The sequence below is a fragment of the Scyliorhinus canicula genome, unplaced genomic scaffold (genome assembly GCF_902713615.1).
Source record: "Scyliorhinus canicula unplaced genomic scaffold, sScyCan1.1, whole genome shotgun sequence".
NCBI classification, from domain to species: domain Eukaryota; kingdom Metazoa; phylum Chordata; class Chondrichthyes; order Carcharhiniformes; family Scyliorhinidae; genus Scyliorhinus; species Scyliorhinus canicula.
The window spans coordinates 2,452,512-2,478,365 of NW_024055744.1; the positions used below are offsets into that span (position 1 = coordinate 2,452,512).

Genomic DNA, 25,854 nt, shown 5'->3' on the forward strand with positions numbered 1-25,854 from the left:
CAATCATTTTGTCACCTCCTCAAAAAATTCAATCAAGTGAGACATGACCCCCCTTGCACAAAACCATGCTGTCTGTCACTAATAAGACCATTCACTTCCAAATGTGCACAGATCCTATCTCTGAGAATCTTTTCCAACAATTTCACTGTCACTGAAGTCAACCTCACTGGCTATAATTACCCGCATAATCCTTGCAACCCTTCTTAAATAACGGCACAACATTGGCTATCCTCCAATCATCTGGGATCTCACCTGTGGCCAATAAGGAGACAAAGATTTATATAAAAGGCCCAGCGATTTCATCTCTTGTCTCCCTCAGTAATCTGGGATAGATGCCACCTGGCCATGGGGATTTGTCTACCTTAATGCTTTTTAACAAACACTTCCTCCCTCGAAATAATGACTTGTTCTATAGTGTTTGCACATCCCTCTGAGACACCACCAATCAACGTGTTCCTCTCCATTGTGAATACCGATGCAAAATACTCATTAAGGACTTCAACTACTTCCTCTGGTTCAACACATAATTTCCCTCCTTTGTCCTGGAGTGGACCAACTCTTTCTCCAACTACCCTCTTGTTCCTAATATACGTATAAAATGCCTTGGGATTCTCCTTAATCCTATCTGCCAAGGACACTACGTGACCCCTTTTTGCCCACCTAACTCCCAGCTTGAGCTCTTTTCTACTTTCCTTCTATTCCTCAAGTGCTTCATCTGTTTTTAGTTGCCTTTACGTCACATATGCATCTTTTTCATTTTGACCAGATTCTCAATTTCCCTGGTCATCCATGGTTCCCGAATCCTGCCTTTCCTGTCCTTCCTTTTTACCGGCACATGCCTGTTCTGCACTCCCATCAACTGCTCCTTAAGAGACTCCCACATGTCAAATGTGGATTTCCCCTCAAACAGCCTCTCCCAAACAACAGCCTCTAAATCCGGCCGAATCTGGTTGTAGTTAGGCTTATCCCAATTTAGCACCTTAACCCGAGGACAACACTCGTCCTTTTCCATGAATATGCCAAAGCTTACGGAATTGTGGTCACTGTTCGCCACATGTTCGCCTACTACAACTTTGATGACATGGCCGGGCTCGTTCCCTAGTATTAGGTCCAATATAGACCCCTATCTAGTCGGACTATCCACATATTGTTCCAAAAAAACCATCTTGGACACAGTTAACAAATTCCTCACCATTCAGACTCCTCACCCTCAGGGTTCACCACTCAATGAGGAAAATTAGAGGCTCATGGAAGGGAGGGAAGCAGCAGAGGCAGCTGATCAGATTTACTCAATCTCAGTCACAAAGAAGCTCCACAAGCTCCTCACACTTCTTGTTGGAGGTGAGGATGGAAGAGACAAGGGAGAGCGAGAGAACTTCAAAAGGGACTGACTTGTGTCAGAGATATTAAAAAGGTTCAGCACACTGCATATTTCACACAAATCTAATTTATTTGACTTTTAGCCAGTATATTAGCCCCTGTAAATGGGCTTGAATTTATCAGCAGAAAAAGACCCAACTGAACATCGCAAAATCCAATCACTGTGGTTACTTGTGGCCACATTGGTGTCTCAGTAGGTGGGATGAAGTGGTGAATCCCTTCCCACACTCGGAGCAGGGGAATGGCCTCTCCCCAGTGTGAATTCGCTGATGTACAGTGAGTTGAGATGATCGCACAAACCCAATCCCACAGCGAGAGCACCTGAATGGTTTCTCCTCAGTGTGAACACGTTGGTGACGGGTCAGTTCCCCAGATCTTTTAAAGCACTTTCCACAGTCTGGACATTTAAAAGGTCTCTTGTCAGTGTGAACTCGCTGGTGTGCAGCGAGTTGAGATGTTCGCCTGAACCCAGTCCCACAGTGAGAGCACCTGAACGGTCTCTCGTCAGTGTGAACACGTTGATGGAGCATCAGTTTCTCAGAACTTTTACAGCACTTCACACAGTCTGGACATTTAAAAGTTTTCTTGTTTGTGTGAACTCGCTGGTGTGCCAGCAAGATGGATGATGTAGTAAATCCCTTCCCACATTTGGAGCAGGTGAATGGTCTCTCCCCAGTGTGAATTCGCTGGTGCTTCTGCAGATCAGATGACTGAGTGAATCCCTTCCCACACTCGGAGCAGGCGAATGGCCTCACCCCAGTGTGAATTCGCTGATGTGCAGTGAGGTGAGATGATTGTCTGAACCCAGTCCCGCAGTGAGAACACCTAAACGGTCTCTCGTCAGTGTGAACACGTTGATGGCACATCAGATTCCCAGAACTTTTATAGCACTTCCCGCAGTCTGGACATTGAAACGGTCTCTCATCTGTGTGAACTCGCTGGTGACTCAGCAAATGGGCTGAAATAGTAAATCCCTTCCCACACTCTGAGCAGGTGAATGGTCTCTCCCCGGTGTGAAGTCTCTGGTGTGTGGACAGTGAGGATGACTGAGTGAATCCCTTCCCACACTTGGAGCAGGTGAATGGTCTCTCCCCAGTGTGACGGCGTCGATGAATTTCCAGATGGGATGGATAAGTGAATCCTTTCCCACAGTCCGCACATTTCCACGGTTTCTCCTCAGTGTGACTACATTTGTGTCTTGTGAGGCTTGATGATCGAGCGAATCCTCGTCCACACACACAACACGTGTACGGTTTCTCCCCACTGTGAACGATGCTTTTTCCTTCCATGTTCAAAATCCCTTGATATTCAGGATATGATAAGTTGAGATCCTGATGTGACGCTTGATTTCAGTTTCCGGACTTTGAAGACTCCCCTTTGAACACCCTGTGAAACTGATTGAAAACAGAAAATAGGGAGTGAGAGAGAACCCACAAAAACAGGTTGCGAAATTGAGCTGAATGAATCTGGTCATTTGTGGGGCCGGACAGTGAGATGTCTGAGAACACGCACGAACAGACTCAAAAACAGCTTCTTCCCCACTGTCACCAGACTCCTAAATGACCCTTTATTGACTGAGCTCATTAACACTACACCCTGTATGCTTCACCCGATGCCAATGCTCATGTAGTTACATTGTATATCTTGTGTTGCCCTATTATGTATTCTCATGTATTTTCTTGAATTCTGTTTAATTCCCTTTTCTTCCATGTACTGAATGATCTGCTGAGCTGCTTGCAGAAAAATACTTTTCACTGTACCTCGGTACACGTGACAATAAACAAATCCAATCCAATCCAATGTGAATTCATTGGGGGCCTCAACAGGTTAGGGTGAATAGTGATTTTTGTCTTCCTGGACAGAACAGTTAAACTACTCCTCGCCAATAACAATGTGCTGAAATTGGATCAAATTGTCCGGGCTTTTAAAGTTGGAGTGTTAACCAGTGGGAAAACTGAGGAAATCCCTTTGCACACGTGAAGTGTGTGAGTGATCTCCCTCTGAACTGCTCCTGAACTGCACATTAGATTAATTAATGACAAAGTCATATTTATTCTCATCCAGTGGAAACATCTTCCTCTTGTCTATCATATCAAACCTTTTCATAATCTTACAGTAAGACGTCTTACAACAACAGGTTAAAGTCCAACAGGTTTGTTTCAAACATTAGCTTTCAGTGCACTGCTCCTTCCTCAGGTGAATGAAGGTCCACATCATAATCTTACAGGATCAGGTCATCCTTCGTTCCCTTTTCCAGAGAAAAGGTGATGCCCCGTCCAATCTTTCTTGCTGGGTATAACCTGCCAGTTCAGGCATAATTCAATATCTTTTCCTGCATCTTCTTCAGTCCTTCGAGATCCATTTTACAATATGGAGACTTTAACTAATCTGAGCAGCAAACTCACCGTTGTCCTCAAATGCCTGTCTGTTCCAGTATTTTAGTCATTTTACTGTCAGCTGAATGTAAGGTGGGACAGAATAAGCAGTTCCAACGAGTCTGTAACACTGCAGAGCATCTACAAACTTGCCTCTTCCCCTTACTGCTAAATAGTTGACTTTTTCACTCTTAACCTGTCAGCTGTGGCATTAAGAATAATGTGTCAGAGAAAGACTGGATTTCAGCTCGGTGACACTGGGCCAGACTAAATTGGTTCACAGGATTGTTGAGCTAATGTATCCATATCATAAAATGGATCTGGAAGGACTGGAGAAGATACAGGAAAGTATCCATATGGTCTCCACCCGCTTCCATTTCTTGTGTTATTATGAACATCACTGTAAACCATTTCCATGCAGACACAACAGACGCAACAATCACCAGTTCATCACCATCCTGCCCATATTCCAGGATGCGAAACACACTTTCCAGGTGACAATGATTTACTTGTACTTCTTGCTATCCAGTGATGTGTATTCACTGCTCATGATTTGGCCTTCCCTACACTGAGGAGATTAAATCTGGATTGGGTGACTGTGGAACATCACCATTCAGTCTGCAAACATAATCCTGAGCTTCTGATCATTTACTATTTCAATTCCCTGTCCCAGTCCCACTCTGCGCTCGGCCTCCTGCACTGCTCCAATAAAGCTCAAAGGAAACTCGAGGAACAAACCTCATCCTGGATCAGTCAATTTCTGACCTTCCAGACGCAACATTCATTTCAGTAATTTCAGATTATAATCATCACTCCGATATTTTTAGACAGTTGGTGCTGGTAATGGTTCTGCTGTTGCCATTTATACCTCACCTGGACCTGTCTTTTATTCTCTTGTCCTATTAGTTTATTTACTTATCTCATTGTCACCCAGATTTGTCTTGCACCATTATCCCCTTTGTCATTTAATCACTTCAGCCTTACATCCTCCCAAACTGTCCCCCTCTGAAATGGCCCAGCAAGCCACTCAGTTCCAGGGCAATTAGGGATGGGCAACAAATGCCGGCTCAGCCAGCGACAGCCACATCCCAAAACACATAAAGGAAAGTTAGCAGTTAGAAAGGCAAATGCAATGTTCGCACTCATTTCAAGAGAGCTACAATACACGATGAATGGGGATGAGAAACATATCAGCCATGATCGAATGGCAGAGCAAACTCCAAAACTCGATGGGCTGAATGGCCTAATTCTGCTTCTCTTTTTTTTAATGAGGGGATCTCATAGAAACATTTGTAAAAAAATTGTTGGAATCCATCCCAGACCTGGATACAGATTAATTGATTCTTGGAGGAGACTTCAATTGTGTTCTGGATGCTAAATGGACTGGTCCAAGCTGATTCAACCACAACAAAAACATGAAAAAGGAATGAAACCAGACGGACCACCCGGCATCGACCCAGGCACCAGAAACAACAACGGCAAACCCAGCAAAAGATTTTTAAAAACTATTCCCATCAGTAGATTGTAAAAGGATTACGGGACACAGATTTAAGATTGTGAACAAGATCTACAGGGGAGATAGGAGGTAGACATTTTACACAGTGAGTGATAACAATATGGAACGCAATGCTTACACACAAAGGTTGATAATCTCCAGATCCTGATAACCCGAATTTGATGTGAGGATTGGTTGTGAGTTTCCTGTCTGCGAATCCCTTTCTCAGCCCCTGTGAAAGAGGTTTACAAAGGCATCACTGTCAGTCCAGAAATGAAATTCAGGAAAGATAAACGTTTCTCCTGGTTTGAGTTTGCTGTGTGTAAATCCTCCCCTACTAATCCCCTGTAAAAGGAGTTTCTAAAATGAATCACTGTCAGTCCAGGATAGAAATTCACAACATTCTCTCCGCCTGCTCCCAGGTCCAAGATGACCGCTCATGCCCCTCCCTGGTGCACACTGACCCTCGTCATCAGCAGTCCCTCGATTTGACGGTGACATCTACTTGGGGTTGTGAATTTCTACCCTGGGTCTTCATGTGACTGAACAGAGCCACAGAGCTTTGGACACATGGGACAGGATATCCAATGAGACAGTGAAATCCGGAGAGCAGGATTGGCTTCCTATTCTTTCCATCTCTGCCATCGCTTTGCATCGTCAATAAGACATTGGGACTCAAAGACTAATCCAGTTTGATAGACAAGTTGACTCCATTCTGAACAATGGGGAACAAGCTCCTCCCACTCATTGAAACAACGCCCCGACAAAGATGACAAACGTGCATGCGCCCTGATGCACATCCAATAAAGATGGCGGCCGTTAACCCGAGCCGAACATGAACTGCAGCTCCGCTCAGTACAAACTGGGTCCCAGAAACTCTTTTCTGAGGTTTGCAGCTTACAACAGCTTTACACAACGTTTCCGCCCACCCCCGCGATCTCTCGCTCCCTGCATATTGTTAAACGCCTCTCACCGATTTTGGAATTGATGCAGAACGGAGAATTTCACACACAGCCAAAACTTCATTCACTGTAGCGGTGTGAACGGAGAATTCCGGCCTATGTTTCTGTCAGAATATTGCTGGGGTAAAAGAAAAGTAAGAATTTGAATTGTATTTTTGTGTTTGTATTGAGATCTTTCCAACCTTCTTTCTCCAATATAATATAGTTAATTTTTCTTTGATTCTTAGTATTAAAAGTTAGGGCAGCACCACAGCACAGTTGCTTCACAGCTCCAAGTTCGATTCCCGGCTTGGGTCACTGTCTGTGCGGTGTCTGTACGTCCTCCCCGGGTCTCCGTGGATTTCATCCGGGTGCTCCGGTTCCCTCCCATAGTCCAAAGATGTGCAGTTTAGGTGGATTGGTCATAATCAATTGCCCTTAGTGTCCAGGCTACTGGGTTACGGGGTTAGGGTGGAGGCGTGGCCTTGAGTCGGGTTCTCTTTCTAAGGGCTGGTGCAGACTCGATGGGCCGAATGGCCTCCTTCAGCACTGTAAATTCTATGATTCTATGAAGACGCCCTTCAACATCGCCATTACCCAGACTGCGCATGCTTCAATCACAGCGGGTCCCGCCCATCATTCACTCCGACTGGTTGGAGGACCAGCTGCCCTCACTCGGTCCTCCTGACCTGTCCCATCTCTTCCTATTGGTCGAGAGGTGCCGTCAATCACCCAGGCATTGTGACGGTTACAGATGGTGAGAGCAGCGCAGGCTCAGGCTGACTGGCTGATTGTCCAATAATAACAGTGAGAGTCTCAGTGGGACAATCAGACAATAATAGTGGAGATGGGGTCCAGAGGAGAAACAGCAAAGGATTTACTCACTTTGAGAGTAACAAACACCGTGTCTGCTCCAACAAGAGTCAGGCTGCAGTGTGTGAGTGAACACATCATTGGATCCAATGTAGAATCACAGAATCCCCTCAGTGCAGAAGGAGGCCATTCGGTTCAGTGAGTCTGTACCGCCCCTCATTCACTCCGATTGGTTGGAGGACCAGCAGCTCCAGGTCAATCCTCCAGTCCCGCCCCTCCTCTTCCCATTAGTCCAGAGCTGCCGTCAATCACCCGGTCATTGTGACGGTTCCAGATGGTGAGAACGGCCACAGGCTCAGGCTGACTGGCCAATAATAAGTCTCACCAGGATCCTGAAGCACCGCATTGGTTACATCATCAGGGGGGCTCCTGAGCTCCGCTAATCAAAGATGGCGGCCGTGGAACTGGGCCTGACATTCGATAAAAGCTCCGCAGCTGCAAACACGGGACTTGCAGGGACTTATTCCGGCCTTGTGAGCAGCAGGGGGTGTTTATGAAGCCTTCACTCCCTCCCCACCCCGACTCCCGGCTCCATTCCTCCCTCCGCCTCACCGACTCTCACTGCCCCAAACAGCCGCTCCCGCACTCGCATACCTCCATGCAAAGTGACACTGCGCATGCTCCAGAGACAGCCCAGCATTGCGTCTGCGCACTGGGCTCCTGTGGAGCACAACCACAGCCGCAGTGATTGTTGGGTAATAGCCGCACCATTGACACCCCAAACTTTAAATACAAAATAACTTGGTTATCAATTGATAAAAATAATTACTATTGGTGACTGAGGATGCACCGGATCTCCGTCAGCACCTGGACCTGTGCTTCCTTCCTTCGAGAGCTTTAATAACTCTGGAGAAACAATGCTGAAAAAGCTGGGGCGGAACTCTCCGCCACCTGGGAATCGGGGGGGGGGGGGGGGAATCACACCGCACCAGTCGGCGGGCCCCCCACGGCGATTCTCCAGCCAGCGATGGGCTGACAGGCCTCTCCCGCTGACGTAGTTTGAACCACCTCTGATGCTGGCGGTAGCAGGTGGCGCAAGCGGGCACGGGGGCCTGGGGAGGGGGACGCGGGGCGGTCGAACCCCAGGGGGTGCCCCCATGGTGGCCTCGCCCGCGATCGGGGCCCACCGATTGGCGGGCGGGCCAGTGCTGTGGGGGAACTCTTTTTCTTCCGCCGCCGCCACAGCCTCCACCATGGTGGAGGCGGAAGACACCCCCCTACCGCAAATGCGCCAGGATGACATCAGCAGTCGCTGATGCTCCGGCGCACACGCGGCCTGATGCCGGCCGGCGAAGGCCTTTTGGCCAGCCGTTCGCTCCGGCTGTCAGGGCGGAAAGGCCGTTCGCGGCGGCCGGCGGGGAGCCAAAAGCCGCTTGTGCCTGCCGGCGGAGCAGGAGCCACTCCGGTGCGGGCTGAGCCCCTAAAGATGTGGAGAATTCCGCACCTTTTGGGGAGGCCTGACGCCGGAGTGGTTGGGGCCACTCCGGTACGCCGGGACCCCCTGCCTTGCCGGGTAGGGGAGAATACCACCCCTGGTGTTCTGGTCAAGGCTAATAAGTGAGTGGTGCTTTGCCTGTCTCTGAATTTACTCCACTCCTGTTCACTCCCCACTTATATAATACGCATTGACCATAATGACTGGGAAGAGTTTAGAACATAGAACGGTACAGCACAGGACAGGCCCTTCATCCACGATATTGTGCCAACCATTTCTCCTAATCTAAGATCAACCTAACCTACACCCCTTTAATTTACTGATGTCCATATGCCCAAAGTCCCGAATGACTCTGACTCCACCACCTCTGCTGGCAGTGCATTCCACGCAACCACAACTCTCGGTGTAAAGAACCTACCTCTGACATCACCCCCATACCTTCCTCCAATCACCTTAAAATTATGTCACCGCTTGATAGCCATTTTCACCCTGGGGAAAGGTCTCTGGCTATCCACTCTATCCATGCCTCTCATCACCTTGTACACCTCTCTCAAGTCACCTCTCTTCCTTCTTCACTCCAGTGAGAAAAGCCCTCGCTCCCTCAACCTTTCTTCATAAGACATGCCCTCCAGTTCAGGCAGCATCCTGGTAAATCTCCTCTCTACCCTCTCCAAAGTATCCACATCCTTCCTATAATGAGGCTACCAGAACTGACACAATATTCCAAGTGTGTCTAACAAGGGTTTAATAAAGCTGCAGCAAAACATCGTGGCTCTTAAACTCAATCCCCCTGTTAATGAAAGCCAACACACTATATGCCTTCTTAACAACCCTATCAACCTGGGTGGCAACTTTGAGGGATCTGTGTATGTGGACCCCAAGATCCCTCTGTTCCTCCACACTTCCAAGAATCCTGCCTTTTAACCCTGTATTCAGCATTCAAATTCGACCTTCCAAAATGAATCATTTCACATTTATCTAGGTTGAACTCCATCTGCCACTTCTCAGCCCAGCTCTGCATCCTGTCAATGTCCTGTTGTAACCTGCATCAGCCCCCAACACTATCTACAACTCCCCCAACCTTTGTGTCATCGGCAAACGTACTAACCCACCTTCCACTTCCTCATCCAAGTCATTTATTAAAAACAATAAAGGGCAGAGGTCCAAGAACAGACCCCTGCAAGACACCACTGGTCATCGACCACCAGGCAGAATACTTTCCATCCACTACCCGCTGTATTCTATTGGCCAGCCAATTCTGTATCCAGACAGCCAGATTTCCCTGTATCTCATGCCCCCTAACTTTCTGAATGAGCCTACCGTGGGGAACCTTATCAAATGTCTTACTGAAATCCATATACATCACATCCACTGCCCAACCTTCATCAATGTGTCTCGTCACATCCTCAAAGAATTCAATGAGGCTTGTGAGGCATGACTGACTATCTTTAATCAAACTATTGTTTTCTAAGTAATCATAAATCCTATCTATCACAATCCTTTCCAATAATTTGCTCACCACAGGCGTAAGACTGATGGGTCTGTAATTCCCAGGGATTTCCCTATTCCCTTTCTTGAACAAGGAAACAATATTTGCCTCCCTCCAAACATCTGGTACTACTCCAGTGGAGAGCAAGGACACAACGATCATCGCCAATGGCGCAGCAATCTCCTCCCTCACTTCCTGTAGTAACCTTGGGTATATCCCGTCAGGCCCAGGGGACTTATCTATCTTGATGCTTTTCAAAATTTCCAGCACATCCTCCTTAATGTCAACCTGTTCGAGTCTATCAACCTGGTTCACACTGCTCTCATGAGCAACAAGGTCCCTCTCTCTCGTGAATACTGAAGCAACATATTCATTTAGGGCCTCTCCCATCTCCTCACACTCGTAGAATGAGTTCCGTCCACTATCCCTGATCAGCCCTACTCTCAGGATATTGGTGCCTGAGATGAACATTTGAACTGTTTCGCACAGTCCTCATATTTCCACATGTTCTCCATGATGCCTGTGTCCTGTGTCTCTCCATGTTGGATGAGCAGTTGAAGCCTCATCCACACAGGACACGTGCATGGTGTCTCTCTGCTGTGAATGGTGTGATGTCAAGCTTTGTAACTGGTTCCAGTTATTATCAGACAGATGGGTGACTGCTAGGAAGGGCAGGCAGGCAGTGCAGGAATCCCCTATGGCTGTCCCCCTCTCTAACAGGTATACCGTTTTGGATACTGTTTGGAGGGATAGCCCAGTGGGGAAACCAACAACAGCAGCCTGAACAGTGGCACCACAACTGGCTCTGCTGCTTAGCAGGGGAGGGCAAAGTGCAGGAGAGCGATAGTTATAGGGGACTCAATAGGAAGGGGCACAAATAGGTGCTTCTGTGGACAGGAAAGAGACTCCAGAATTGTATGTTGCCTCCCTGGTGCCAGGGTCCAGGATGTCTCTGAACGAACACAGGACATCCTGAAGGGGGAGGGTGAACAGCCACAGGGATATCTTCCGGGACAGGTAGAACCTGTACAAAAAGGACGTGTTGCATCTAAACTGGAGTGGCACCAATATCCTGGCTGCGAGGTTTGCTCGAGCCATTCGGGAGGATTTAAACTAGTATGGGGGTGGGAACCAGTGCGCAGAAGGTCTAATAACTGAAGGGGAATTGGAGAACAAAAATAAGAGAACCACATCACCCTGTCAGCTCAAACACAGTGGTTTGAAGAGTATTTGTTTCAACGCCAGAAGTATAGCGGGGAGGCAGATGAACTTTGAGCACTTATTAGAACTTGGAATTACGATGTTGTGGCTATCACAGAGACATGTTTAAATGAAGGGCCGGATTGGCAGCTGAATGTTGGAGGATACAGATGCTTCAGGAAAGATAGAGAGGGATGTTAAAGGGGTGGGGGAGTAGCATTACTGGTTAAAGAGAATATTATAATATTATGAAGGGAAATATACTGTAAATAGAACATAGAACAGTACAGCACAGAACAGGCCCTTCGGCCCTCGATGTTGTGCCGAGCAATGATCACCCTACTTAAACCCACGTAACCCGTATACCCGTAACCCAACAATCCCCCCATTAACCTTACACTACGGGCAATTTAGCATGGCCAATCCACCTAACCCGCACATCTTTGGACTGTGGGAGGAAACCGGAGCACCCGGAGGAAACCCACGCACACACGGGGAGGAAGTGCAGACTCCACACAGACAGTGACCCAGCCGGGAATCGAACCTGGGACCCTGGAGCTGTGAAGCATTGATGCTAACCACCATGCTACCGTGAGGCCCCTGTCAAATGTCAAAACTCCGAGGAATATAGAAAGTCAGAGAGAGCTGTGTGTGCATGTGCACAGATCTTTGAAGTTGGCAGCACAAATGGACAAGTTACTCAAGAAAGCAGACGGATTGCTTGCCTTCATTGGACAGGGCATCAAGTATAAAAACTGGCAAGTCATGCTGCAGTTGCATAGAACCTTGTTAAGGCCACACTTGGAGTATTGTCCACAATTCTGGTTGCCAGAGTACCAGAAGAATGTGGAGGCTTTGGAGAGGTGCAGATGAGGTTTACCAGGATGTTGCCTCGTCTGGAGGGCGTTAGCTATGTGGAGAGGCTGAATAGACTCGGACTGTTTTCATTAGAAAGACGGAGGTTGAGGGGTGACCTGAAATAGGTCGACAAGATTATGAGGGGCATGGATAGAGTGGATGGGCAGGCACTCTTTCCCAGGGTGGAGGGGTCAGTCACCAGGGGGCATAGGTTTAAGGTCTCTGGGCAAAGTTTAGAGGAGATGTACGAGGCAGGTTTGTTTACGCAGAGGGTGGTGAGTGCCTGGAACGCATTCCCAGGCGAGGTTGTAGAAGCAGATACATTAACGGCGTTCAAAAGGCATCTTGACAAACACATGGATAGGATGGGGTTAGGGATACGGCACAAGGAAGTGCTGAACGTTTTGCCAACGATTGGTATCATGACCGGTACAGGTTTGGAGGGCCGAAGGGCCTGTTCCTGTGTTGTATTGTTCTTTGTTCAAAGACCCTGTTCAATGTGGGAGAAACAGTTCCCGTGTTTGGAATGTGGATGACGTTTTAGCCGATGGTCTGACCTTTCGAACAATATGTAGTCACACTGGAAGAAACCTTGGAAATCTGGGTACTGTGGAATAGATTTAATCAGAGCTGGAGATTCATCAACATGTTTACACTGAGGAGTGACCATTAATGTTCTCCGTGTGTGGGAAGAGATTCACTCAGTTCTCCAGCCTCACTTCATCATGGTCAATCTGTACTGGACCGTTTCCAAGTGCAGTATATCTTTCCTGAGGTTTGGTGGCCAGTACAGAACACAGTTCATGGAGGAAAGACAGCAGGAATATCTCTAATCTGTGATTTACAAGGACACATTCTTGGTTCCCAGCAGTTACGTTTCTTCAGTTATTTCTTCATTTTCCCTAAACTACCCTGCCTGTTAATTCTATTATTTCTGATAATTCCATTACTGTAGCTATAAACATCACACATTAGAATTTAATCTGTTCCATTATTCACTCTGGTTTAAGTTTATGTTGAGGTTAATAACAGACAAACTCTGTCCCCTCCCCAATCCGATTACAGTTTCCCATGAGTGGATTCTGTGGAATGGAATGTCTTATCAACGTTTCCATGGTGACCTGTCTGCAGTGAAGGAATGTCTAATCAGCGTTTCCATGGTGACCTGTCTGCAGGTTAGGAATGTCTGATCAGCGTTTCCACGGTGACCTGTCTGCAGTGAAGGAATGTCTTATCAGCGTTTCCATGGTGACCCGTCTGCAATGAAGCACCTGTTTGAGTTTCTAACTCAGACGAAACTTCTCTCTCCCATAACACACATTATATCAGACATTAGATGTCAATGTATTTCAGCCACGTTATGTTAATGTCTCCAAAACCCTAAAAAGAGTTCAGATACACAAATGTTTAAATGTGGGAGGACAAGTTGATAAAGTGTTTCAAATACACATGGGATCCAAGGTTTTATAATTCTGGGTGTAGAGTACAAAAGGACAGAGGTCATGTAAACCTGGACAAATCATTGGTTAGGCTGCAGTTGGAATATTAGATCAGGTTTTGGGGATATTACACCAGGAAACATGTCAAGGCCATGGAGAGGGTATAGAAGAGATTCACTGAGATGATCCCAGGGAAGAGAGGATTTAGTTACCAGGACAGATTAGAGAAACTGGGATTCTGTTCATTCAAACAGAGGCTGACTGGAGATCAGAGGGAGGGGGGTTGATTCCGGCCTCGGGTGACTCTGTAGGGTTTGCACTTCCTTCCCGTGTCTGCGTGGGTTCCTTCCGGGTGCTCCAATTTCCTCCCTCAGTCCAAAGATGCACAGGTTAGGTGGATTGTCCATAATAAGAGACTTCCCCTGAGTGTCCAAAGGTTAGGTGGGGTTCTGGGGATAGGGTGGAGGAGTGGTCCTGAGTGGGGTGCCATATTGGAGGGTCAGTGCAGACCCGATGGGCTGAATGGCCTCCTTCTGCATTGTAGAGATTCTATGGAACAGAAAAAGACACATGAAATATCAAGCAGACTACAACAATGTTCAGGATTCTCACTGTCCCTCTGGGCCTGCAAGGGGGGTGGGGGGGGGGGGGGGGGGGGGAGAGGGGGGGGGGGGTGAGGGGGGACAGTGGGGGGACCGGTGATGGTTTCTCTTATCTCTGAATGAAATGTTATTTTTAAAGTGAAGGGTGTCTGTACTGGAGAATCTGAGTACCAAGTGCCAGCTTGAACCATTCTCCAATCAGTTCCAGCACAGCTCCCTCTACGTTGCCCCATGAAACACTCCCAAGGCTGATACAAAATGGTGTTAAAGAGTAAATCTCCCTCGATGATGTCCCCATCAAACACTCCCATGATCGGTATAGCACAAGGTTGGGTACAATGTAAATGGTCCTCTGCACTGTCCCCATCAAACAGTCCCAGGACAGGTACAGCATACCTTCTGGAAATCCAGATAAAGCACATCTACAGGTTCTACCTGTTACTTCCTCAAACATCTTGCTAAATTAGTCAATCACGATTGATTCCCTGAACCCCATTTTCAAACACTGTGTCAAAAGAAAATTCAAATCTCCTCTACCCCTCTGGCTCCTTTGCCAATTTCCTTAGACGGACTCACTTTCTGTTAAAGAGCCTGTCAACCACTTTCCCGAAAGTGAACAAATTTAATCAGGAAAAGTCCAACAAATTCAAATATTTTCAGTTTAAAAGTTTATTGATGAAATAGAACATGGTTAAAAAAACTGACGGAAAATTACTTGAGGATCAAAGACAATCAGAGTAACAGGATGTTCACAATGTTCTGGACCCAAATAGTTCCCTTCAGCTCCTCTGTACCCTGTCCCCGTGACTCCCCGCTTTGGACACGGGGGCACTGAACCCTGGGGTCACGTCACTATCAGTACCGGTCACCCTCTCCCATAAAGGTCAGCAACGTCTTAGAAAAAATCAAACTCCCAGTCAACAAATTGAAGGATCACACGACAGGACTTCAGGTTTTATGAGTTTTAATACAACAAACAAACAAACTAGAAGCTACTTTCAGTCAGAACCCTACACATTAAACTATAAACTAGAACTTTGCCCTTTTTCACAATCTAGAAATACACTCCACGATTATAGTTACTCTGCCTTATAAATTGAAACTTAATTGTCTCAGAACCTGTCCAAAGTGATGATTCATTCCCGAGGTTCATTTACTTCAGTTCTTCAACCAAGACACCGAGGAAAAAAAAGGGAGAATAGAATAGAATGTGAACTAGCAAAATACATGAAAATGGAGAGTAAAAGTTTCTCTGGCTACGTAAAAAGGACATACTGGTGCTGGAGGGTGTGCAGAGGAGATCCATTACGTTAATCCCAGAGCTGAAGGGGTTGGATTATGAGGAGAGGTTGAGTAGACTGGGACTGTACTCGTTGGAATTTAGAAGGATGAGGGGGGATCTTATAGAAACATTTAAAATTATGAAGGGAATAGATAGGATAGATGCGGGCAGGTTGTTTCCACTGGCGGGTGAAAGCAGAACTAGGGGACATAGCCTCAAAATAAGGGGAAGTAGATTTAGGACTGAGTTTAGGAGAAACCTCTTCACCCAAAGAGTTGTGAATCTATAGAATTCCTTGCCCAGTGAAGCAGTAGAGGCTCCTTCATTAAATGTTTTTAAGGTAAAGATAGATAGTTTTTTGAAGGATAAAGGGATTAAGGGTTATGGTGTTCGGGCCGGAAAGTTGAGCTCAGTCCATAAAAGATCAGCCATGATCTCATTGAATGGCGGAGCAGTCTCGAGGGGCCAGATGGCCTACTCCTGCTCCTAGTTCTTATGTTCGGCTCAAAGGTTTGTCCATTCCAGATAGAGTCAGAAGAATTTAGAATGAGGAACAGAGATCTCGACAGCCACCTCATTCAACACTCTGGGATGTAGATCATCAGCTTTTGGGGATTTATTCACTTCCAACCCCATTAATTTTTCCAGTGCTATTTTTTCACCACTACTAATCTCTGCCAGTCCCTTGGTTCTCTGGTGTTTTGGGGACAATTTCTGTATCTTTCTCTGTGAAGACATTCACACATTGTTTATTTTCTCTGCCATTTCCTTACTCCCCATTATAAACTCTCCTGTCTCTGCCTGGAATGGACCCACATTGGTCTTTGCTAATCTTTTCCTTTTCACATTCATGTAGAAGCTTTTCCAGTCGGTTTTTATGTTTCTCACCAGTTTGCTCTCATCAGTTTCTTGGTCCTCCTTTGCTGAATTCTAATGGCTCTCATGGAATCTTTAACTTTTCTTGTTCGCCACGGTTACATTACTTTTCCTGTTGGGTGTTTGATCCTTAAAGGAATCTATATTTTGAAATATATTTGTATATATGTGAAATACAACTTGCAAAAATCCCAGAGGACCACAGGCTGCTCTCCCCTTCGACAGAGAGCTGACTGGAGGTAATTTAACCCAAGGGTCAGCACACCTCAAGCGACGGGCCTGGTTGAGAAGGCGGGGCCTTCATGAATAAACCCAGCCAGTACGAGAGTTGAATCCTCACTGTTGGCCTTGCTCTGCATCACCAACCAGTTGTCCAGCCAACTGAGCTAACCAACCCCTGATAAATTAGGTATTCCCTGTACCAATCAGTTTCCCAGTCCACCTCAGACAACTTGCCCCTCATAACCTGATAGTTTCCTTCTGTGAGGAACACCCAGTGGCGTGCAGAGGTCTGGTGATGCCCGGGGCAAATCTTGATTGTATGCCCCAAAGCCCCACGTAAATATTTCATTAAATATCACCAAAAAACCTATAGAAAACGTAGTTGCACCCGTTCTAGAGCTATTCACTAACCTCTTTATCTTTAGAACATAGAACGATACAGCGCAGTACAGGCCCTTCGGCCCTCGATGTTGCACCGACATGGAAAAAAACTAAAGGCCATCTAACCTACACTATGCCCTCATCCAATAAACTTTTAAATGCCCTCAATGTTGGCGAGTTCACTACTGTTGCAGGTAGGGCATTCCACGGCCTCACCACTCTTTGCGTAAAAAACCCACCTCTGACCTCTGTCCTATATCTATTACCCCTCAATTTAAGGCTATGTCCCCTCGTGCTAGCCACCTCCATCCGCGGGAGAAGGCTCTCGCTGTCCACCCTATCTAACGCTCTGATCATTTTGTATGCCTCTATTAAGTCACCTCTTAACCTTCTTCTCTCTAACGAAAACAACCTCAAGTCCATCAGCCTTTCCTCATAAGATTTTCCCTCCATACCAGGCAACATCCTGGTAAATCTCCTCTGCACCCGTTCCAAAGCTTCCATGTCCTTCCTATAATGAGGCGACCAGAACTGTGCGCAATACTCCAAATGCGGCCGTACTAGAGTTTTGTACAACTGCAACATGACCTCATGGCTCCGGAACTCAATCCCTCTACCAATAAAGGCCAACACACCATAGGCCTTCTTCACAACCCTATCAACCTGGGTGGCAACTTTCAGGGATCTATGTACATGGACACCGAGAGCCCTTTGCTCATCCACACTACCAAGAATTTTACCATTAGCCAAATATTCCGCATTCCTGTTATTCTTTCCAAAGTGAATCACCTCACACTTCTCCACATTAAACTCCATTTGCCACCTCTCAGCCCAGCTCTGCAGCTTATCTATGTCCCTCTGTAACCTGCAACATCCTTCCGCACTGTCTACAACTCCACCGACTTTAGTGTCGTCTGCAAATTTACTCACCCATCCTTCTGCGCCCTCCTCTAGGTCATTTATAAAAATGACAAACAGCAACGGCCCCAGAACAGATCCTTGTGGTACGCCACTCGTAACTGAACTCCATTCTGAACATTTCCCATCAATTACCACTCTCTGTCTTCTTTCAACTAGCCAATTTCTGATCCACATCTCTAAATCACCCTCAATCCCCAGCCTCTGTATTTTCTGCAATAGCCGACCGTGGGGAACCTTATTAAACGCTTTACTGAAATCCAATACACCACATCAACTGCTCTACCCTCGTCTACCTGTTCAGTCACCTTCTCAAAGAACTCGATAAGGTTTGTGAGGCATGACCTACCCTTCACAAAACCATGCTGACCATCCCTAATCATATTATTCCTATCTAGATGATTATAAATTGTATCTTTTATAATCCGCTCCAAGACTTTACCCACCACAGACGTTAAGCTCACTGGCCTATAGTTACCGGGGTTATCTCTACTCCCCTTCTTGAACAAAGGGACCACATTTGCTATCCTCCAGTCCTCTGGCACTATTCCTGTAGCCAATGATGACCTAAAAATCAAAGCCAAAGGCTCAGCAATCTCTTCCCTGGCTTCCCAGAGAATCCTAGGATAAATCCCATCAGGCCCCGGGGACTTATCTATTTTCACCTTGTCCAGAATTGCCAACACTTCTTCCCTACGCACCTCAATGCCATCTATTCTAATAGCCTGAGTCTCAGCATTCTCCTCCACAATATTATCTTTTTCCTGAGTGAATACTGACGAAAAGTATTCATTTAGTATCTCGCTTATCTCCTCAGCCTCCACACACAACTTCCCACCACTGTCCTTGACTGGCCCTACTCTTACCCTAGTCATTCTTTTATTCATGACATACCTATAGAAAGCTTTTGGGTTTTCCTTGATCCTACCTGCCAAAGACTTCTCATGTCCCCTCCTTGCTCGTCTTAGCTCTCTCTTTAGATCCTTCCTCGCTTCCTTGTAACTATCAAGCGCCCCAACTGAAACTTCACGCCTCATCTTCACATAGGCCTCCTTCTTCCTCTTAACAAGAGATTCCACTTCTTTGGTAAACTACGGTTCCCTCGCTCAACCCCTTCCTCCCTGCCTGACTGGTACGTACTTATCAAGAACATGCAATAGCTGTTCCTTGAACAAGCTCCACATATCCAGTGTGCCCAACCCTTGCAGCCTACTTCTCCAACCTACACATCCTAAGTCATGTCTAATGGCATCATAATTGCCCTTCCCCCAGCTATAACTCTTGCCCTGCGGGGTATACTTATCCCTTTCCATCACTAACGTAAAGGTCACTGAATTGTGGTCACTGTTTCCAAAGTGCTCACCTACCTCCAGATCTAACACCTGGCCTGGTTCATTACCCAAAACCAAATCCAATGTGGCCTCGCCTCTTGTTGGCCTGTCAACATATTGTGTCAGGAAACCCTCCTGCACACATTGTACAAAGAACGACCCATCTAATGTACTCGAACTATATCATTTCCAGTCAATATTTGGAAAGTTAAAGTCTCCCATAACAACTACCCTGTTACTTTCGCTCTTTTCCAGAATCATCTTCGCCATCCTTTCCTCTACATCCCTAGAACTATTAGGTGGCCTATAGAAAACTCCCAACAGGGTGACCTCTCCTTTCCTGTTTCTAACCTCAGCCCATATTACCTCGGAAGAAGAGTCCCCATCTAGCATCCTTTCCGCCACTGTAATACTGTCCTTGACAAGCAGCGCCACACCTCCCCCTCTTTTGCCCCCTTCTCTGACCTTACTAAAACACCTAAACCCCGGAACCTGCAACAACCATTCCTGTCACTGCTCTATCCATGTCTCTGAAATGGCCACAACATCAAAGTCCCAGGTACCAACCCATGCTGCCAGTTCCCCAACCTTATTTTGTATACTCCTGGCATTGAAATAGACACACTTCAAACCACCTACCTGAACACTGGCACCCTCCTGCGAAGTCAAATCTGTGCTCCTGACCTCTATACTCTCAATCTCCCGTACCCCAAAACTACAATCCAGGTTCCCATGCCCCTGCTGAATTAGTTTAAACCCCCCCAAAGAGCACTAACAAATCTCCCCCCAGGATATTGGTGCCCCTCAGGTTCAGATGTAGACCATCCTGTCTATAGAGGTCCCACCTTCCCCAGAAAGAGCCCCAGTTATCCAGAAATCTGAATCCCTCCCGCCTGCATCATCCCTGTAGCCACGTGTTTAATTGCTCTCTCTCCCTATTCCTCATCTCACTATCACGTGGCACGGGCAACAACCCAGAGATAACAACTCTGTTTGTTCTCGCTCTGAGCTTCCATCCTAGCTCCCTAAAGGCCTGCCTGACATGCTTGTCCCCTTTCCTACCTATGTCGTTAGTGCCAATGTGGACTACGACTTGGGGCTGCTCCCCCTCCCCCTTAAGGACCCGGAAAACACGATCCGAGACATCACGTACCCTTGCACCTGGGAGGCAACATACCAAACGTGAGTCTCTCTCGCTCCCACAAAATCTCCTATCTGTGCCCCTGACTATTGAGTCCCCAATTACTAATGTTCTACTCCTTTCCCCCCTTCCCTTCTGAGCAACAGGGACAGACTCCGTGCCAGAGGCCCGTACCCCATGGCTTAGGGTACCTGCACAGACTGCTTCTTCCCAGTCCCTCTTACAGTTACCCATCTATCTCCAGTCTTTGGTGTAACTACTTCCCTGAAGCTCCTATCTATGACCCCCTCTGCCTCCCGAATGATCCGAAGTTCATCCAGTTCAAGCTCCAGGTCCCTAACACGGTTTTTGAGGAGCTGGAGTTGGGTGCACTTCCCACAGATGAAATCAGCAGGGACACTGACGGCGTCCCTCACCTCAAACATTCTGCAGGAGAAGCATTGTACTGCCTTCCCTGACATCACCTCTAGATTTAAAAAAAACAAGAAGAAAAAGAAACGAAGAGCTTACCTGATATTCCCTCAAACCCTGCTCCCGGTGAAAAGTAAGCAAATTTAAAGGCACTCACTCACCTTCACGACAGGCCCCAAGCTGCCTCTAGGTCATCTCTAAGGTATAGGACGGCTGCCTGAGGTTAAATTGCGCTGTAAGAGTTAGTCAATTTCCCCTTAGCGCTGGGATTCTAGGGATATTGTTCTCTTCTTCAGTCATTTTGCTTTGCAGCAATGGGTGAGATGTTATGTCTCGAAAGTTGTGCCTCCCTCCTCTGCAACCCCCATGGAGAAGGATAAGAGCAGCAACGTCATGGAAATACTGTTATGACCCTTGTGGAAACAAACTACAAACAACCCAACTAAGACCAATATACAAAACTTCACTTTTATATTAGCAATCACACCAAAATCAACGTAAATTAAACATGAATTAACAGGAAAATTGCAATAATATGACCGATAAATTACACATAGCAGATACAAAGACATATCTCACACATTTCTCAGTCAGCCCATTCAGCACGTATCACATTCATTTCAGCCACAATATCCTTCAAAACGTTGAACTTCTTCAAATCAAATTCCATCTTCATTTCTCTAAAGCTTTAGTACCAAGTCTCATCAAACAACGGCATTACTTCACCCAATTTCCACAAATATAATTTTCACAGTCGACACATTTCCAGATCCCTTCTTCTTCACAAAACCCTGGTCATGTGGGGCCTGATTGTGCACTATGCCAGTGCAGAAAGGGTCCCCAAATCCAGATATAAAGCTCTGTTCAAGATCCGAGCTCCAGCAGCTTGCAGTCAAGTAGAACATAGAACATAGACCAGTACAGCACAGAACAGGCCCTTCAGCCCTCGATGTTGTGCCGAGCAATGATCACCCTACTCAAACCCACGTATCCACCCTATACCCGTAACCCAACAGCCCCCCCCCCCCCTTAACCTTACTTTTTTAGGACACTACGGGCAATTTAGCATGGCCAATCCACCTAACCCGCACATCTTTGGACTGTGGGAGGAAACCGGAGCACCCGGAGGAAACCCACGCACACACGGGGAGGACGTGCAGACTCCGCACAGACAGTGACCCAGCCGGGAACCGAACCTGGGACCCTGGAGCTGTGAAGCATTTATGCTAACCGCCATGCTACCGTGCTGCCCCTGTCTCTGAGAATCTCCCATTTATAGGACCCTGGGCTTTAAGTATAAAGGGTAAGAGGGCAAAAGTTAAGAGGCCATGATGAATCTTCATAAAATACTGGTTCTGTCCCAAATGGGTGCCCCTGGCCCAAATGTCAAATTCTGGGCACGACAGTTTAGTAAATTGACAACTATAGAGAGGGTGCAGAGAAGAGTTTAAAAATGGATCAAAAGATAAAGATAAAGAATAAATAAAACTCACCCATGGTGGCATTGATTGCCGTTGATTCGGGAGATTTCGCGCCCTTTTTGTTCACCAGGCGCGCAGGCGCACTCTGGCCGACCGCGGTGCGTGCTCCGTTCTCTTCACGCTGCTGCCCCCATCCAATCGATGCCCGGGGCCAGCGCACCGTCGGCCCCCCCCCTCTGCACGCCACTGGGAACACCCAGATAAACAAAAGAACCATGCAACCACCAGGGCCCATCTCCATGGCAACGTGGCACGCTTTGGAGGGTTTGAAACAGAAATGGAAAGAACATATCTTCACACTTGCAAACACCCTTCCACCCTTGTGATCCTTGTGCAATTTGAAGCCAGGTATTAGCAACAAGGCTCAAAGAGCATCAGCCCACTGGAGGCAAAGTGGTGAGACTGGCCAGTCCAGCAGAAAGAAACCCTCCGACCATCCCCACTGACCACCTGTCAGAATGAACAAAATGCAGCCCTGGGTGTAGAGTAGAAACAATAACAGCAGAATCCAACCCCTGTAATCATTTGTGAAATTGTTGGTGTCACAGAAGGTCCAATGAAACATGTAATCCCGTCTCATGTTGAGAAGTGGACGGCGTCTCCCCTGTATGAACTCGCTGATGTCTCCTCAGGTTGGATAATTGAGTAAATACTTTCCCACAACGAGAGCAGGTGAATGGCGTCTCCCCAGTGTGAACTCGCTGGTGTGTCTGCAGGTTGGATAACTGAGTAAATCCTCTGCCACACTGAGAGCAGGTGAGTGGCCTCTCCCCAGTGTGAATTCGCTGGTGAATCCGCAGATGGAATAACCGAGTGAATCCCTTCCCACACGGAGAGCAGGTGAATGGCCTCTCCCCAGTGTGAATTCGCTGATGTTTCCGCAGGGTGGATGAATCAATAAATCCCTTCCCACACTGAAAGCAGGTGAATGGCCTTTCCCCAGTGTGAACACGTTTGTGTCCCCGCAGGGTGGATAAGTGTGCAAATCCTTTCCCACACTGAGAGCAGGTGAATGGCCTCTCCCCAGTGTGAACTCGCTGGTGTGACTGCAGGGTGGATAGCCGAGTGAATCCCTTCAAACACTGAGAGCAGGTGAATGGTTTCTCCCCAGTGTGAACTCGCTGATGTATCTGCAAGGTGGTTGAATCACTGAATCGCTTCTCACACTGAGAGCAGGTGAATGGCCTCTCCCCTGTGTGAACTCGCTGGTGTGTCTGCAGATTGAATAACTGAGTGAATCCCTTCCCGCACTTGGAGCAGGTGAACGGCCTGTCCCCAGTGTGACTGCGTCGATGAATCTCCAGCTTAGATGGGAATCTAAATCCCTTCCCACAGTCCTCACATTTCCATGGTTTCTCCATGTTGTGTGTCTCCAGGTTGTACAATCAGTTGAAGCCTTGTCCGCAGATACAACACGAGTATGGTCTCTCCCAGCTGTGAATGTTGTTATGTTTTTCAGGCTGTGTAACTGGTTAAAGCTCTTTCCACAGTCAGTTCACAGGAACACTTTCACTCGGGTGTCTGTTGTGTGGGTCTTGGTGCTTTTCCAGTCACACTGATGGTTGAAATCTTTAGCTGACAGTTCGGAAAAAGGTTTCACCTTCTAGATTCAAAGGTTGGAGATATTCAGGTTCCAAGGAATCGAGTAACTGTCAGATTGAGACGTGACGATTGAGATTTCTGTCTGTAATTCTTCCTCATCTAATATCCTGTAAAAACAATTTACAAAATTCATCACTGTCAGTACAGGATAGAAACTCAGAACAGACAATTCTAGTTTCTATGTGACATTTTTTCCTCTCCCTTATTCCCTGAAAGCTGTAAATCTCCATCCCACACACTCTCCCTCCATTCTCATTCTGGTGTATCGCAGTTGAGTAGCACAGTGGTTAGCACTGTTGCTTCACAATTCTAGGGTCCCAGGTTTGATTCCCGGCTTGGGTCACTGTCTGTGCGGAGTCTACACAGGTCCCCATGTCTGCGCGGGTTTCCTCCGGTTTCCTCCCACAGTCCGAGGACATGCAGGTTAGGTGGATTGGCCATGCTAAATTGCCCCTTAATTGGACAAAATGAATTGGGCACTCTAAATTTATTTTTAAAATAGAAAAAAAAGTCTCGATGAACCAGAGGAGAGAATCCTGAACGTTCAGCAAGATGCCTCCGTCGAAATTCAATCCTTTGAAAACCAGCCGAGTGGCTGGCGGAGGTACTGGAGGATTTGGAGAACCGAGGGTCAGAGAAAGAACATCTGAGTCATTGGCCTGTCAGAAGGTGTGGAGGTAAGGCTCCCATTAGGGTCTTTGAGGACCGGCTGCCATGCTGGGCGCCATGGTAGCACAATGGCTAGCACTGTTGCTTCACAGCGTCAGGGACCCCGGTTCAATTCCCAGCTTGGGTCACTGTCTGTGCAGAGTCTGTATGTTCTCCCTGTGTCTATGTGGGTTTCCTCCGGGTGTTCCGGTTTCCTCCAACAAGTCCCAAACAAAGACGTGTTTGTTAGGTGAATTGGACATTCTGAATTCTCCCTCTGTCTACCTAAACAGGTGCCGGAATGTGGCGACTAGGGGATTTTCACAGTAACTTCATTGCAGTGTTAATGTAAGCCTCCTTGTGAGACTAATAAAGATTATAATGAATGGGCCAAAGGCCCTCTTTCCGTGCTGTAAAATTCTACGACTCTAAAGATAGAGGTGGTATAGGGAGGGAGGGAATGACTTTATAGAGAAACTGCCAAAACCAGAACATTCACCAGCTCTAAGGACTCACTTTAGCTCCCTTTCCAATCTGAAAGCAGCCTGAGCTGGATTTACATTCCCCTTAATTCATAATTGCTGGGTGATAATCCTGTACTTCCTTACCTCACACCACTGTGACAGCACCTTCACTACACAGACTGCAGCAACTGACCAAACATCACCTTCCCAGTTATTCCTGAAGGCACCGCCTTCCCAACCTGGCCCCTTGCCTGAGGTGTGGTGATCCTCAGGTCACATCACCGCCGGTCAGCTCTCTGTCCCGGGACCAGGCCCTGCGTCACAGCCACCAGCTTGGGGAAGCAGAGCGCATGCGCTGGCGTCTTGGTGACGCAACACCTGGTGGGCGGGACCTGAAGGTTTCTGTTCCCAGCCGGGTCCTAGTGCCCCACGATAAAATTGTAACAGGTTGTTTAAATGTTTCACCCACCCCCTGGCTGAAGCTGATGTTTGCAGGCTGGAGGTGCCTCTGGATTACGTAGACATTCAGTGTGAGAGGCTGCAGCTTCTATATAGCTACCTGAAGGGGGGTTTTCAAAGGTTGATTACATTTCGTGGTCATTTTCAGTTCATTATCAGGATGTTTGCGTGATATTTTCTTACCCTCAGTGTTTTTTCTTTATTTAAAATACATTCCAGCCGCAAGCTTAATGGTGATTTTTAACGGATGGAAGGTTATTTATTATCACACCCTTTCCCTGGATATTTGAACATCTCAGTCTCTCGTCTCTTTCATACTCACTGACACATACACAGGAATTAGGTAAAGGTCAAGTTGAAGCTATAATGATGAAAATGAATGTAGACTGCAATCTTTACATCGCTGCAGGCCTGTTGTCTTCTTGTTTAGCTGATCCTTTAGTTGGAGTGAAGCATTTTTAGAAACAAATAATTCTCATGAGGCTCTGAAGCTTCTTGTAGATGAATAGCCAGGAGGTTGGTTCTCAGGTGGGCTTGGAAGCTGGAATAAG

General features: G+C 47.0%; 1 protein-coding gene across 1 annotated transcript; it reads right to left on the reverse strand.

The window, feature by feature from the left end:
• Positions 1–1,431: 1,431 nt before the first annotated feature.
• On the reverse strand, positions 1,432–25,195 carry LOC119960879 (zinc finger protein 850-like). Its single transcript, XM_038788468.1, has 3 exons — positions 24,989–25,195; positions 22,725–23,839; positions 1,432–2,643 (listed from the first exon to the last, which is right to left on the reverse strand). The coding sequence occupies exons 2-3, from the start codon at positions 23,489–23,491 to the stop codon at positions 1,548–1,550; spliced, it is 1,863 nt and encodes a 620-aa protein (XP_038644396.1). The 5' UTR covers positions 23,492–23,839; positions 24,989–25,195; the 3' UTR covers positions 1,432–1,547.
• Between the last annotated feature and the right edge of the window lie 659 nt (positions 25,196–25,854).

What these genes read in the sequence shown, in the direction of transcription:
- LOC119960879 (XM_038788468.1), bottom strand. Translation starts at nt 23,491, where the DNA reads ATGGAGAAACCATGGAAATGTGAGGACTGTGGGAAGGGATTTAGATTC. An exon ending in GTTCATACAGGGGAGACGCC is followed by an intron (nt 2,644 to 22,724) that starts GTCCACTTCTCA and finishes CATCGTTCACAG; the next exon opens with TGGGGAGAAACCGTACACGT.